Raw genomic sequence first — 15017 nt, 5'->3', positions numbered from 1 at the left:
CTGCACTTGTGCAACTCGAAGACGACATCTAGTTGTGGTGAATGCTGCATAATTCGACTAACTGACAGTAGATTGAGCTTCATACCAGGTACAAAGTATACATTGAGGAATATTAAATCCCTCCCACCAGATGAAATTTGAACGTTGCCCTTGCCGACAATAGTATACTCTTAGCCTCCACCAAAGATCACTGAATCAGTGAAAGGCATGTACTCTGTAAACCAATCCCGATGATGTGTGAAATGCCGAGAGGCTTCAGAGTCAATGTACCAGGTTGATGATTGAACATCATCAGAGCAGGTTTGGGCCATGAACACATAGAAGGCAGATTCCTTCTGATTAGGATGCGTGGCAGAATTGGCTTTCTGCTTGGACCCTCCTTGTTTGGATTGCTGGGATGCTATCAATTTCCGGCAATCTTTCACCAAATGGCCATATATGTGACAGTAGGAACACTGTAAGCTCTTCTTTTTGGAAGACTGTTAAGGTTGACCTTGACCTTGTCCTTTATGCTGGAAGGACGGAGCTTTACCCTTGTACTTATGCAAAGCTGAGGTTGTGAAAGCCTGTTCAGTGGATGAACTAGCGCTGCTTCCATCGATCCTGCTGTAACAACTTGTTGCAAAGATCAGGAAACTTTAAATCAACACTAGTAGAGGAGATATTGAGCGTATCAATGAAATGCTCGTAGGATTTGGGAAGGCTTTTAGCTTGATCACTACCATATCCTCTTCCACCATGGTTCTGCCTATACCTTCCAACTGATCACGGATGTCCTTGATCTTCGTAAGATGTGCCTGGATAGATGACTTCTCATCCATCATGATAGAAAACAACATATTCTTTAGAAAGAAACCTGGGCTCTTGTCGGACGTTTCATGAAGATCCTTCAAAAGATCCCAGATCTCTTTTGTTGTTTTACCTGAAGGCGCCTGTGGGAGTTGATCATCTGTGACAGAGAGTTTGATAAGCATGACAGCCTCTCGATTCTTCACATCATGTTTGTCTTTATCATCACCTGTTGTTGTAGGACGAGATTCCTTGCCCAAAACAAGTTGATCAAGGCAACGATACTCAAAGATGGTAAGCATACGCTGTTTCCAGGTGTTGTAGTTGCGGCCGTTGAACTTTTGACTGTGTTCCAACATGATGTTGGTTAATGATGCCATCACGGAAATCGAGGTTGATCGAGGTCAACTGAGTGAAAGCAAGAGACAAAAGCATCTGATTAAAAAAAAAATCAGAATAGAAGCAGCTGCTGATAAAACTGAAACCCTATAGGAGAATTCTGGCATGAATTTTGAGGTTTGGAAGAAACCCAAAAATTAAAATTTTCTGCAAACTTAAAACAACATAAATGGTGCCTAGAAGATAGCAAAATTCTCGACGTCCACAGAATTAGTAGAAATTGCAAATTGTTTTTAAATTCCAAGGCAAATTCGTTGGCACAAAATTCGAGGCACCCAAAACGAGGCACCCATAAAATTTGAGACCAACCCAAAAAAGCTCTTGAAAAACCCACCAAGAATCTGAAAACAAAATGCAGATCCAACAACTCATAAATCGAGACACGGAAAACGATGCACCCAAAAAAATCTGACGACGACCCATTTGAGGTCTTGAAAAACCCACCAAGAATCTACAACCAGAATAAAATTTTGACTTGAACTGAAGGGTCAAAACCCTAGTCGAAAATTGCAGAAACCCTAGGAAAATTTTCAACCTGCAAAAAAAAAATTCGCCCAAGAAGAGAAAAAGAACCTGCTCTTTTTTAAAAAAAAAAAAAAAACAGTTCTAAAAAATAATCTCTTCAATAAAAACTTCGAAAATTTTTAATAACAAAAACTTTCGAAATTTTTAATTTCCATGCTCTGATACCATGAAAAATAAATTGAATGAATGATTCAATAATCGGATAATTACATTGAACGATATACACACATATATATAGAGGTTACAAGACAATGTTCTATAATTAGAACATAACGTTAAAGTAAAAAACTAAAGAGCTAAACGCTAAATTAAGTGTGAAAGCTAATTACATAAAAAAAGTAAATGACCATTAACCAAGGAACTAAAAATAGGTGACTAACATAGAATTAGATATTCTAGTAGGTTATACCCTAAGAAGTTGTCCATCATTGATATTAATGCCGAACTTGTCATCCTTTGTATCCTAAGAAGTTCCAAGGAGTCAATTCCATAGCATTTGCCACAGGACCAAGAAACCTTCAAGCCCTCTTCATTCATAACTTCAAGTGGCATGACATTATTTGAAATCCCTGAAATCCAACATATAATTATGTACCAGTTATCCCCTTGTCAGCAATGAGGTGTAAACTAGGTCTACACCAAGTGATGTGCTAAGATAAACCTTAGGAGCACCTTGGACATTTGTACGAGCATTAGTATCAACTAGGGGCTTAATAGGCAGATCAAACATAGATGGGGCAGTCAAGTAGGACAAGGCTCTCTCTTTATGCTTAGGAATCTGAAGTAGCTCACTTCGAGGCATAGAATTTCTAAGCTGATTCATGGCATGAGAACATAGGTAGGCAAAGGGGTGGATTGAGCTATGGTTATAGTATTAGTGTTGGGAATGAATAGTAGGATACTGCTGCAAGTGCTCACATTCTTGTATTAGTAACATTACCACCCCCATGGATGGTATGTTTTCTTCGCTGTGGTGCCTTCTTGTTTTCACTTGTTTTTACATTTGCATCTTGGCTTTAGGGACCTCAATGACACAGTGCAAATTATTCGCATATCATCCCTCTTTGTTTTTGGGACATGCTACCTTTGGGCTCCGTTGTGACCATTTCACAAATCGCCCCATTGCGAATGGGGACCCCTGCTTTTTTGCTTTCTAGGGTTTGTTTTTAGGTTTTCTAGGGTTTTGTCAGTTGGCCTTTGCATTTTGAGTGTCGCCAAGGGGATCACCTGGATAGCAGGTCCTGCTTGAGTGATGTCCTGATTCTGAAATTTGGCTAAGTCTAGAATGTCCTGATCCTGAAATTTGACTAAGTCTGGAAACTGAAAAAACCTCCAAAAAAAAGATTTTGCAGTATAGCTCCTGGAGGTCTGAAACCACTCTCAAACATCCTGAAAGTATATATGGATTATAACTTAAAGTATAAGAATGTGACTTATACTTAAATGTTATATTCCATAAAATTTTCCTGATAGAGAGTTCAAAAAGTCAAATTTCGCTCCTGACCCTCTCAGGAGGTCCAAAGCGAATCTCGCCCCTAACCCTTCTAGAGGGTCCAAGGCGAAAATCAACCTAGGACTCATTCCTGGCCTTATTCTACCAAATTTTGACTTGCAAGGCATCTTTGAGGACAAAACACTTGTTTGGATGAAAAATGAGTAAATGAAGAATTTTGGCCAAGATTAGAAATTTTGCTCCTGACCCTTGCTGAGGGTCCAGAGCGAAATTCATTGTAGATTTCGTTTGCCAACTCGCTTGAATTTGAAATCTTGTTCGTGGCTTTGAAAATGATCTTACCTCGCCCTGTGAAGTAGTTTGAAACTAAAAGATTGAACAATTTAGCCTAGATTGTAAATTTCGCTCCTGACTCTCTCTGAGGGTCCAGGGCGAAAATCTTATTTAAGTTTATTTTAGCACTAATTTTGGCTAACTTGTTTTGTGTAGGGTCTCTCGGAGAGAAGATTAGACATCACTTGATGCAAATTGAAGGTTGGAAGGCATTAAAGATGATGAATTTTGGGCAACAAATCAAAATTGCTCCTGACCATCTCTGAGGGCCCAGGGTGAATTTCTTGTGGACACACTATTTTATCCTTTTTTGGACATGAGAATTCATTCATAGCATGAAACAAGATAACATCTTCCTTAGCCAAGAAATTTCGAGATGAAAAGTGAAACAATTTGATCATGATGGCAAAAAGCACTCCTGACCCTCATTGAAGGTCCGGAGCTTGATTTTCAAATTTGCACTGTTCTTGTAGGATCAAAGTGATTTTATGATTGGAAGAGATCAAGGAAAGCATGTTCTATCTGTTGAATATAATTTGAGTGGTCAACAAAGGAGGAAATCAACCCAAAAAACAAAAGGCGCTCCTGACCCTTACTGAAGGCCCATGGCGATTTTTCAAGATTCTCCTCTTTGTTTGAAATTTTGAGACAAAACCTAACTTGGATAGGAGGAAGAGATGATGTTTTATACCTTAGAAGCGATTGGGAATCTAAAGAATAAAGAAATATACCAAGAAGCAAAAAAAGCGCTCCTGACCCTCACTGAAGGTCCAAAGCGATTTTCTTGAAAGACACATTATTTTATCACTTGTTGGGCTTAAAGATTTATTCATAGCATGAAAAAGGAAAGTTCTTCCTTATCAAGGTGATTTCAAAGGGAAAGGTGAGAGAAAATAGCTTAAATTTGCAAAAGCGCTCTTGACCCTCACTGAAGGCCCAGAGCGATTTTTGCAAAAAATTACAACTTTTCTTCAAAATTGTGCTAAGGCAAGGATGAGATAAGGCAAAAGGACCCCAAGAAACTTGATGAATATTATGTTGCCTTTGAAAATGGAGGATTTTAGTCACAAAATAAAAAATCGCTTCTGACCTTTGCTAAGGGTCCAGGGCGAGAAACTTCAAAATCATACTTTTTCCTCAAAATTTGATAAAACCAAGTTTGCGAGTCAATGAGAGGACCTAGTTGGAATGTCTTGAAGAGGTTTTGGACGTTGAAAAATGCTAATCTTGAGAAAAAATTGAAAAATTGCTTCTGGCCTTCACCAAGGGCCCAGGGCGAAATTTGTGATATCCTTCATTTTCTACATTGCTTGAGCGTTGAAATTCTTAACGAATTCACCAAATTTGCTAATTTTGAGCCCTTTGGAGATTTTGAATCAAATTCACATTAAATTAAGGCATTTTGAATTTAATAAATTAATTTTTAAGCCTTGAAATTAATAAAAAAATTCCCTTGGAGGCATCTAAAATTAATTTTGAAAAAAAAAATTAAAAGTTGAGCGCACAAGGCATTATTTTGCCTTTATTTGACAAGTCGGCCTACTCCTTTTGAAGTTTTATTTATTATTTCACCTTTTATTTGCCAAGTCGGCCCCCCTTTTTTTTTGGAAATTTATTTATTTTTAACCTCTTTTTGCCAAGTCGGCCTAGAGGGAGCAAAGGGGTGAGCGCTCTATATATTGGAGGTGTTGTTTCACAATTCAAATCATTCAATCATCCTTTCAAGTGCGAATTTGGAGAGCTAATTGAAGGTGCGAAATCTAGCTAGAGTGGAGTGAATTTCTACTAAGTGTGGAGACTAAGGAGGGCAAAATTCATCTTGAAGGCTATTGGAGAGGCGAATTTCTTGCTAGATTGGAGGATAATTTCCAGATTTTTTGAAGGTATTTGAAGGCGAATTTCCAGATTTTGGAGAAGCTAGTGGAAGGTGAAGCTCTTTTGAAGGCTAAAGGAGGCGTACTTCATCCAAGGGATGGCTATAAATCTTGCCCAACAAAATCCGGTCTTCTTCCTTCATTTTTCAAGGTTTTGTACTTAAGTACTCAAGGGAAGGTATGAAGAATTACTTTTTTGAAGATCTCATTCAAGACTTATTGTGATCCCATTGCAATTTTGTAAAGTCTAAGTCTTGAAGATCCAAATTCCATTCATTATTAATTTGAAAATGTGTAATTCTTGATTTATCATGACTTTTTTTCAAATTAATATCTTAAGTTTTACCTTTGAAAGGTCTTAAATTTCATGCTTTAAGGTTTGATGCTCAAAAGACTAACTTTAATATTTTGTGTAGGCATCAAATGGAGATCCTGGAGTTGGAAGATCAAGCAAGTATTAAGGGCAACCTCCTCCAGTCAAGCCAGATCAAGGACGGTCTCCTCCAAGAAGATCAAGCATCATCAGAAATGACTTCTCCAATCCAGCATTCCAAGGCGAGGTACATCATCATCCTGCAAATCAAGGACACAAGAAGTCAGAGCAAAGGGTTCGTTGAAGAAGCAGATAGTTTCAGAAGAGTTAATTAAAGCGAGCTTCTCAGCAACATCAAGTTGAATATCTACCAAGTTGCAAGTGTCGGACGAGGTGGCATCCCAGTCATCACTTCTCCAGTCGGATTGGTCCACCTCCACATGTCCAGATTCAATGTACCTAACTCCGATGTACCTACCCAAGCTATCCATTGGTCGATTTTTCCAGAGAAGACATGTGTCCAATTAATACAATTATTTCATTGGTCGAGCATTAAATTTTATGTAATGGCTGTAACCAACCCTAATTAGGGTTTTCATTGTTGAATCTTGGCCATTGATCTCAGCCATCGAATTGTATCAAGGGCACTATATAAGCCCCGACTCTTCATTTGTAAAGGCAGATAGAAAGCAGTTAGAAAGAAGAGTGATTAGAGTCAGTAGTTAGAATAGCGAATTAGTCTAGCAATTAGAGTAGAGTAGAGAGAGAAGGCAAAGATTGTTGCCAAGATGTTGTTGTAAAATGCTTGTAAAACTTCATTGAAGAAATGGTGAAATTTATGGGTCGATTCAACAATTTGCATGGTCTCTATACTTCTCATATTTGATTTCATGTTATTAGATGAGTGGAAGAAATGTGTTTGATTGATGGTGAAATTCGTACATCCATACTACTAGTAGTTTGTTGATTGCAGACTTGCCTTGTGTAGTCAACTGGAATCATTCAGCTTAAGCTTAACTTCAATTGTTGCTTCTTCATTGATATGCATCAGCCTGATGGTGTCTATGCCTGCAGTGATGATTTGAACATCATAAAGCTTTCCTTCGAAGATCGCACTAACCTTGTGGAGATGGTCCTGGGACGTCAAAACAAGACTTAGTTAGAATTTCATCAGAGATCATTCATTGCTCTTACATTCTTAGTATTAGGATTAGATCCTTTCCTTGCCCTCATATTTTTTCCTTTTTTTCAAATCAAAGTTAGTAAGACTTGTGATTCCAGCAAATCAGACATTCAGTCAGCAAGTGTAAGTCCCCTTGTGATTCTAGCAAATCACATCATACCACAGAGAGCTTATCCACACGTAGAGATCCTACAACGAAGAACCTTGAAGTCACCTTGATTGATCCTTTTCGCGATATCTTCAGCATTCAGAGTGTTTACTCAAGAGAGGATAAGGTACCCTTGGGTATTTTATTCTGTGTTCGCATGTGCGTAAAAAACACATCAACAGGCTCCTCGACTATGACATGATACTTTTCTTCTCAACCACCATTTCTGCTGGACCACTTTTCCTAACCTCAAGTTTTTCTTTTTTTTCCCTCTATTTTCTTGTAGGGTAGATACATTTGGTTTGGCAAGAGTAACAACCTCATTCCTAGTAACAACATGCCTATTGCGTAGAAGATATCAACTTTTTGTTTGCATGACATCTACATCAGTAAGAGCCTTAATGTCTTTATTTGAAGGCCTTGCCCTTGTGTACCTCTACTGCATGTTTTCTTTGAGATGCTTTAGATCATGAGTAGATCATGAGTTGGCAATTTATATCAGCTTGAAGTATTTTGTTGATCATATTTAAAAAATTGATCATTAGAGTGAGATGCATACACTATTTCTCCATCCATGTGGTCATATTCAAATGTGTCATAATCTATATCATGGTCTTCATGATATTTAGCATACCTCACACCATAGTGTATGGGATGAAGGGGCAAATAGCATACCTCACACCATAGTGGATCTTCTAGAAGGTTCACATGATCTTTCCTTAAAGGGTCGGGGGTTTCATTGTCTTTATGTTTTGATTCCCTCGATGAGGAGATACTTATCTATCATTCTACCTTGGCATTTTAGACCAATCTTTGTTATATGGCCTGTTATACAATCTTTGATCTTCATTGTAATGAGTGGCAACATTATTTGGAGGTAGCCCTTTCTCATTTCTTGCAACCATGTAAGAGATATTTTTCATTACACCCACAAGCCTATCAAGCTTCTCATTAACTAAAAGAGGTTTGTTCAGGGCACCTTTATTTGGTTGGGAAATCTTAACATCAGCTCTTTTGATGTGCTTAGCGAAAATCCTCATGTTGCTTTCATTGTTGATACTATAGCATAGGCCTCCCATAGAGTTCAAGGATTTTTGATCCTTAGGCAATACTCCAAATTTGCTTCAAAAGCACAAAGGTACAACACTAGACACAGGCTCATTGTGCCTTAAGTAATTGTCACCTTCCTCATTAGTCATAATGAACTTATTGAAATCCACCATTGTCTCGCTGATCCCTTATCTTATGGTTGTCATCTCATGCATGGAAAATTTTGGGTCTATCCTATCTCCATATTGCAGCCTAAAGACCATCATAAATTTTTTCCCATGAGCCTATGTTGCTATCAGATATACTTCTATACCACTCTCTTACACTGGGACTACACAAATAGGTTCATTATGCCATCCTCATGGTCAATCTCATAGCCATCAATGACAGTAATAAACTGCTTGAGGTGTTCCTCCCTTGAGATTGCATTGTTCCCTTCAAACTAGGATTTTTTCCTCTAATTGGATTAGGAATTTGATTAGGATAGTTTAGGATTTCAAAGAAGTCTAGATGTCTAGACTCTATATCTATCTAATCCAAGTGGTGCCTTATTGGTCGGAGCCTTTGAGCTTGTCTCTTAACTGGAGTTCTCACATTATGGGGATTACTGACTTACTGGTTATGCTACTAATGTGGATGCCCTGGTTGATTATAAAATACTAATCTTTGTTTTCATTTAACTGCTGAGAAAATTGATCTAACTAGGTCAGAGGTTCATTCATTTGGATCTCTGCTTGAAGGCTTGGGTTCTTTCTCAAAGGTAGTCAAGCAAGTTATTCCCTTGATTTGATTGATTTGGTTGATTGACATCATGGGAATCAATATCATGCTGGTCAGGTATGAGGGGAAGCATGGGGTTCTTGTATGTGGACTAGGCATACCAAGCTCTTGATCATGTCTATCATATGACCTACCTCTATGCATATGGCAAAATCATCAGACGTATATAGGTATTGATCCTTTTTGTCCCACCAAGCTCAGATGATAGAGCCACCACTCTTCACTAAAGAAGAGAAAGAAAATCTTGTAGGAATCAACAAAGTGACACAACTGGATGAGCAACAAAACTGCATAGTGAACTCCTGATTAATACTTCTCTAGGAATGATGCCATTTGTGGGTGTGTTACTTGACAGGTTGTCTACTATACACAATAAAATGATACAATTGAAAAAACTACTTGATTCACGCTTAATTTCAAATATTAGGAAATGTTTAGAATACTGACAATGATCTCCTTGGCAACAGCAGCAATTTTTAGTGCAAGTTGACAAAAGGCCAACACTACACACAAGGCAAATGACCACAACGGAAAATGACTAGTTACCCTATTTACAACTTCAAATAACTTGAACCGTAGGGTCTTAAATTAAACATTCAGGTTCTTAGTTCTTAACAATTATGTCACTTATTGGCTCTCAAAGTTGTGAAACCAGAAATCCCTAAAGACAAATTGTACCTAATTGCTAGGGATGTCAACTTAAGGTCGAAAGCTTGTAGCTTATGACTGGGCAGGGACAATAATTGGCTAAGTATTAAGGATGGGTAACTCTTGTGTTAGGCTTTGCTAGGCCAAGGGGGGGTGTTTAGTGAAGTCTTCAAGATATGATAGATAAAGAGAAATGAAGGAATAAACTCAAGTCCTAACAACCATACCCAATGCACTATGAACTCCAAAATTTGCCACTAAATTTCAAGTCAAAGCTAGCTGCAACTAGACCTTTAAGAGCTCTACAAGAGAAATTTAAAACTTTCTTGCATATGCATGAAAAGATAACAGTAGTTCCACGAGGAATGAAGGATGTGAGAACTGAAACTCAAGATTTAACTTGCAAGACTAGCAAAGTTGCATTGAGACTGTGAAGCTCTACAAAGAATGAAGGAGGCAGGAATTAGAACTTAGGATGCAACTTGCAAGACTTGCAAAGTTGCATGGTGAATTTGAAGTTTTGCAAAGAACAAAGGAGGCCGGAAGCTGGGCTCCTGATGCAATTTGATAGAACTGCAAAATTGTATGCTAGATCCAAAAGTGTACAAAGAACAAAGGAGGTGGGGAAGGAGGTTACATTGCAATTTGCAAGAATTGCAAAGTTACATGCAAGCTCAGAAAGTCCATAGAGAGCCAAGAAGGCAGGTAGCGAAGGTTGAGATGCAATTTATAAGAACTACAAATTGGTTGTAGGATCGGAAAGTCCGCGATAGGTTTGCTGACTGAAAATAATGGTAGGTGACTGGGTTTAATAGTGACTTTCAATTGATTCAAGTGATAAAGAACTGACAGTGAATATGAGTGATATTTTAACACTGAACAACAGGTGAGTAATTGCTGTATTACAACTCAGAAACAACCACAACCCGTCAATAAGCAGTCAGCACAGTTTAACTAAACCAACAAATTTCGCAATAATCACCAAGGTATGTAGATCGTAAATCATATAGAGTATCCTGTTGGAATAACAAATTAAATTCAGATTGCAATGTAATATAATATGAATCTTAATTTGTTGAAGAATCTTGAATAGCTATTAAGGAAGAGAACATTGGTTAAGGAGGAGAAAATTGGTTGCCCTTTTTCTTTGATAATCTTGGTGAAAACTTGTGTATGTTTAATTCTAACCTTAATAAGGCTATATGTGGAAGTTGCATGAAAATTATGAATAACAATAACAAGAGAGATCATAAGGACAAGTGGCGGCACTTGTAAGAAGCATGCTATGAAAAAACATACAACATTTTGTAAGCAGACTGCTCACACATGTGGGCGCCATGTAATTTGATAAGTGGTAACATGAGACTTGATAATTGAAAGCTTTGTAATTCCCACAAATTACCTTTGTGAACATTGAAAGTGATCTTTCCATAACGATCTTTGTTTTGAATAACATACTATAATATTCTCTTCATATTTCAATTATTTTGGTGAATGAAATTTGTTTTGCTTATTATTTGCCACTGAATGTTCGTTTTCCTTGTTCTAGTCTGTGAATTGTGTTATCCATATTCACTTCTGTCTAAATGCACAAGATAAAGACATCATAGATTTAGGATGTTGTTTTGCAACTTGCAGCTTGTTCTCATGAATGATGAAGCACAATATTTTCCTCCCATATCTTGTCAAAAATTGTAACATGCTAAAGCGTGAAAGCTTTGTAATTCTCACAAATTATCTTGAGATATTAATCTTGTTAATGCCTTCTGGACACCGAACATGAATTTTTTAGTTATGATTTTTTGTCTTGAATAAATTCTATTGTAATTTATGTTGTCTCTATTTCAGCTTTTTTTTGTTAGTGAGATTTTATTAGCTTTCATCATATGTGAGTTAATATCGGAAGATTTTTTTTCTTTAATATATGGTGATTCATGGGGTATTTTAGGAACCATCTGAATGTATTCTATGGATTAACTTTGGGAAATTATATAGGATTGGAACCTCTTAAGAGTTTTGCTAAATGTGTTAAAGGATGATAGAGTGTTTCTTAATTTGTTACCCAGATTTTGCCTCAACAGATACAAGAGAACATTGATCTCTTTTGTCGGGCACGCAGCAATATTGCTACCATTTTAAACGAGTAAGAATCAACCCATTGCAGTTATATTTTGTCCTGCTGAAAGAGCTCTTTACATGAAGTCATTTTTTAATTTTTTTTTGCATTTAAATCATTTAAATATGGGATACTAAACCAAACACTTGATATGCCTATGCAGAAGTTATTTTTCATGTGCTTTCAGTTCACCATGTGTATCTTGTTATGAATGTGAAGATGCCAAATTTACAAAACCAACTTCTTTTAGTGTTTTATCAACTCACCTTTCATTAATTTTGAGGAGCTGCAGGATGAATGATATGCCTGGCATAATGAGTCAAATGCCACCCCTTCCAGTAAAGATAAATGAGGAGCTTGCAGACACAATTCTTCTAAAGCTGCCCCAAGTGTCTACTTCATTGCAGTCATAAATGGGGAAAATGAAAAGTACTCTTCAATTTTCCTAGAATTAGGTTACTTTTGAGTGGAAGATTCATGCTCAGTAGACATTCCAGACGAAGAGGATAACTTCTTTCTTTCTGGAAGATGCAATGTACACCACTCGGAACAAGGACCATTCATTCACTCTGACATGCTTTCATTTATTTATATTTTATTTTAGTGGTCAAATTGGTATTGAGCTTAACTTGTATTAAATCTAGAGCACAAACAAAAAAAAAGTACCTCAGCAACTTCTGCTGTCTACTGGATAGTTTTGACATTCATGAATGTCGTCAAATTATGAACTTGTGGGTATAGCATATATTCCTTCTGTAAATTTTTCCTTCCACCTGAAACATTCACTTGCTCGTCCAAATTTCCATATGTAAAGTATGCATACTTCATTGTTCACAATGAAATATTTACATGTTTATTTCCTTTAATTTAAAGGAGTAGAAAATCGACAACTGGCATGCTAGTTGTGTCCTCCTTATTGTTGAGAGAGATTTGGATTTTTACAAGAGTTATAATTCATAGACTGATGTGTGGGTAGTGGTCTCATTTTATTAGTTAGCATGAAAATGCAGTGCTCTAATTTTTTGTTTTCTCACCTTTTGTGGATAGAATTTAGAGAATCGAACAAGTAGTTTCATTCGGCACTAAGGGTTTGTTTGAATTGTAACATTTAACACTAAACTACCAAAGCAGAGACACAAACCATTTGAATAAAACAAGGCTACAAAAAATTGGGATTAGTAGAAATGGTATGGAAAATCACCAATCTACAAAGCTTCTCAAATGAAACTGGATTGGTGCATATAAAATAACCTATCATTTCCTATTGGGAAAACAAAGAGGGGCAGTAAACTAGGTTTTCAATATCATTATTAATAAGAAGCAGTGGCGACTACAATAAACAGATGTTTTGCAATATAACTCAAACAATGAAGAATGAAATGCTTCCCACTAAAATTCTGGAGCATAAACAAAACATTTGTGCTTTACATTTGTAATCAATAAGAGGAACTCCCCAAATCTTCTTTCAAAGGCAATAAGAGTGTTGTGAACATATTAAGCAATATTACTTAATTGACATCAACATCGCAATCACTTAAATCAATTAAAATTTGAAAACATGTTTAATTTTTTGAATTGAACCAGTTCATTGCTAGGAGTTATTTTGAAACAGTTCAGGACAATAGGCTAGCGCATCTATGCCAATGCTGTGCGTAAGGATTACACCGACCACATGCCCGAAACTGTGGATGTATCAACTCTTGTCATGACCAGTTCTATAACGATGACACCACTACAACTTCTACCAAGTTCTACGAAATTTGTTTTTGATGGAACTCTTTGCTATGGCTACTATAATGTTGACTAGTAGGACAATTTTACCACTTTAGTGTTAAAAAAGGTTCTACGATAGTTCCTTTGTAGGCTTATAACATTTAAATTTCTCATGATAGTGACCCCCATGTGCCACATTCAAATCAGTACTGGTGAGTCAAAGCAATTTTCTATATAGACAAAAACCAAATATGTTGTGTGCTTAACAAAGCAATGGTCCATGATGCTTATTGTGTTATGTACCACTCTAAGTTATTAACATTTTTGCATGTCATAATGTAATGAAAGTTGTATTATGAACATTTGAGGTGTTGTGTTTAAACTCCTTTGGATATGGTAATGATCTTTTTAGTTTTCATCAATATCATTTTTTCTCAATTTCTCTCAACCTTACCGCTCAAATAAACTTCCTTTTGAGCCTCGACTTCAAATTTTTGCTTCGATATTATCCTTAATTCTAGTGCATATTTGGAATCATCCATTCTTCCTTTTGAACTTCAACTTGTACTAGTGCAATATGTCATCCTTAGTTAACATAACTTAAAATAGTTAATAGTTGCATTTCATCTCATCTACCTAACATGTACTTTGTTTTAGATTGTAAAGAAGTAATATGGTGAATAAGGTCTTGATACACAACCCTATAACTTATCTATTCTTGGAGTCAATTTGTTTCCTTGGTTTTAATTGTTATAATGCAATCTTCATATTTTCAAAAAACTTTTGAAAGTTTATGAACCATACCTTAAGAGGTTATTGATGCATTCCTATCTTAACAAAAGATAAAATTATACAATATGCGAAGGAAAACAAAAAGTTCATGGATACATGTTTGGAAGACTTTAGCAAATATGTGTTGCATCTATTCAATGTAAAAATGAATAGGTTATAATGGACAATATATCGGTAGTAAGGCTTGGCAATGAAGATTGTTTTGACAAAAGAAGGGTATCACATCAAATTGTGCATAGAATTGTTGTAGACATACTGGATGCATGGCTTATTCACCCTAAGTGTGTAATTGTGTGCAATTGTAGACCATACAGTCATTTGTCTATAGATGGAATGCTATGGATTGATCTAGTAATGTACTCAACTTCTCCCACAAGGCTTGTGAGAAGTGGCTAACTAACCCTATAATAAGCCAAGTGAACAACTTTTATGAAACAACAAAACATTAATGATTCTTAGCAAATAAGAATGAGATTGGCATGTGGCATTATACACAAGTATGCACAGAAAGAGTTGTGTCATGCACAGTGACACATGACATGACAAGGGCAGTGGCAAGGTTTCATGTCATGCACAACATATACATCCACAACATTTGATAAACATTTGATAGATCATTAGCTCCAAGTTAGGTAGTGCAAGTGGAAGACTTACAATCATGTGCTAGAGCCATCACAATGAACCTACAAAAAAGGAAAACTATGCCATGACAATGATTGGGTTTTACTTCACAACCATGTTCTCTTGCAAACACAACACAAGGGTAGAATGAGGGAATCGTCTAACTTGAATCCACTCCATAATACACGACAAAACACAACACTAAGAGAAACCTAGGCAACAGGCAAAACCACTAGGAGATATAACATCTCGACTAGATGAATTGATCATGAGTTTCCTG

The 15017-nt window shown here is 36.6% G+C and overlaps 1 protein-coding gene across 3 annotated transcripts in view; it reads left to right on the top strand.

Moving 5' to 3' along the window:
* Positions 1 to 12573, top strand: part of LOC131069517 (uncharacterized) — a 78347-nt gene extending 65774 nt beyond the window's left edge. The window contains exons 6-7 of one of the 3 annotated variants that reach the window (XM_058004991.2): positions 11577 to 11638; positions 11904 to 12573. In XM_058004991.2, coding sequence (XP_057860974.2) covers positions 11577 to 11638; positions 11904 to 12024 — 183 coding nt within the window. In that variant the 3' untranslated portion in view covers positions 12025 to 12573. Of the gene's footprint in view, positions 1 to 11561; positions 11639 to 11903 lie in introns of all 3 variants that reach the window. The other 2 variants (XM_058004990.2, XM_058004992.2) reach the window with 2 other exon arrangements.
* Positions 12574 to 15017: the final 2444 nt, after the last annotated feature.

This window comes from Cryptomeria japonica, chromosome 3 (assembly GCF_030272615.1).
Source record: "Cryptomeria japonica chromosome 3, Sugi_1.0, whole genome shotgun sequence".
NCBI lineage: Eukaryota > Viridiplantae > Streptophyta > Pinopsida > Cupressales > Cupressaceae > Cryptomeria > Cryptomeria japonica.
The sequence above is the reverse complement of the archived record's forward strand: the minus strand, read 5'-3'. Positions and strand labels throughout refer to the sequence as shown.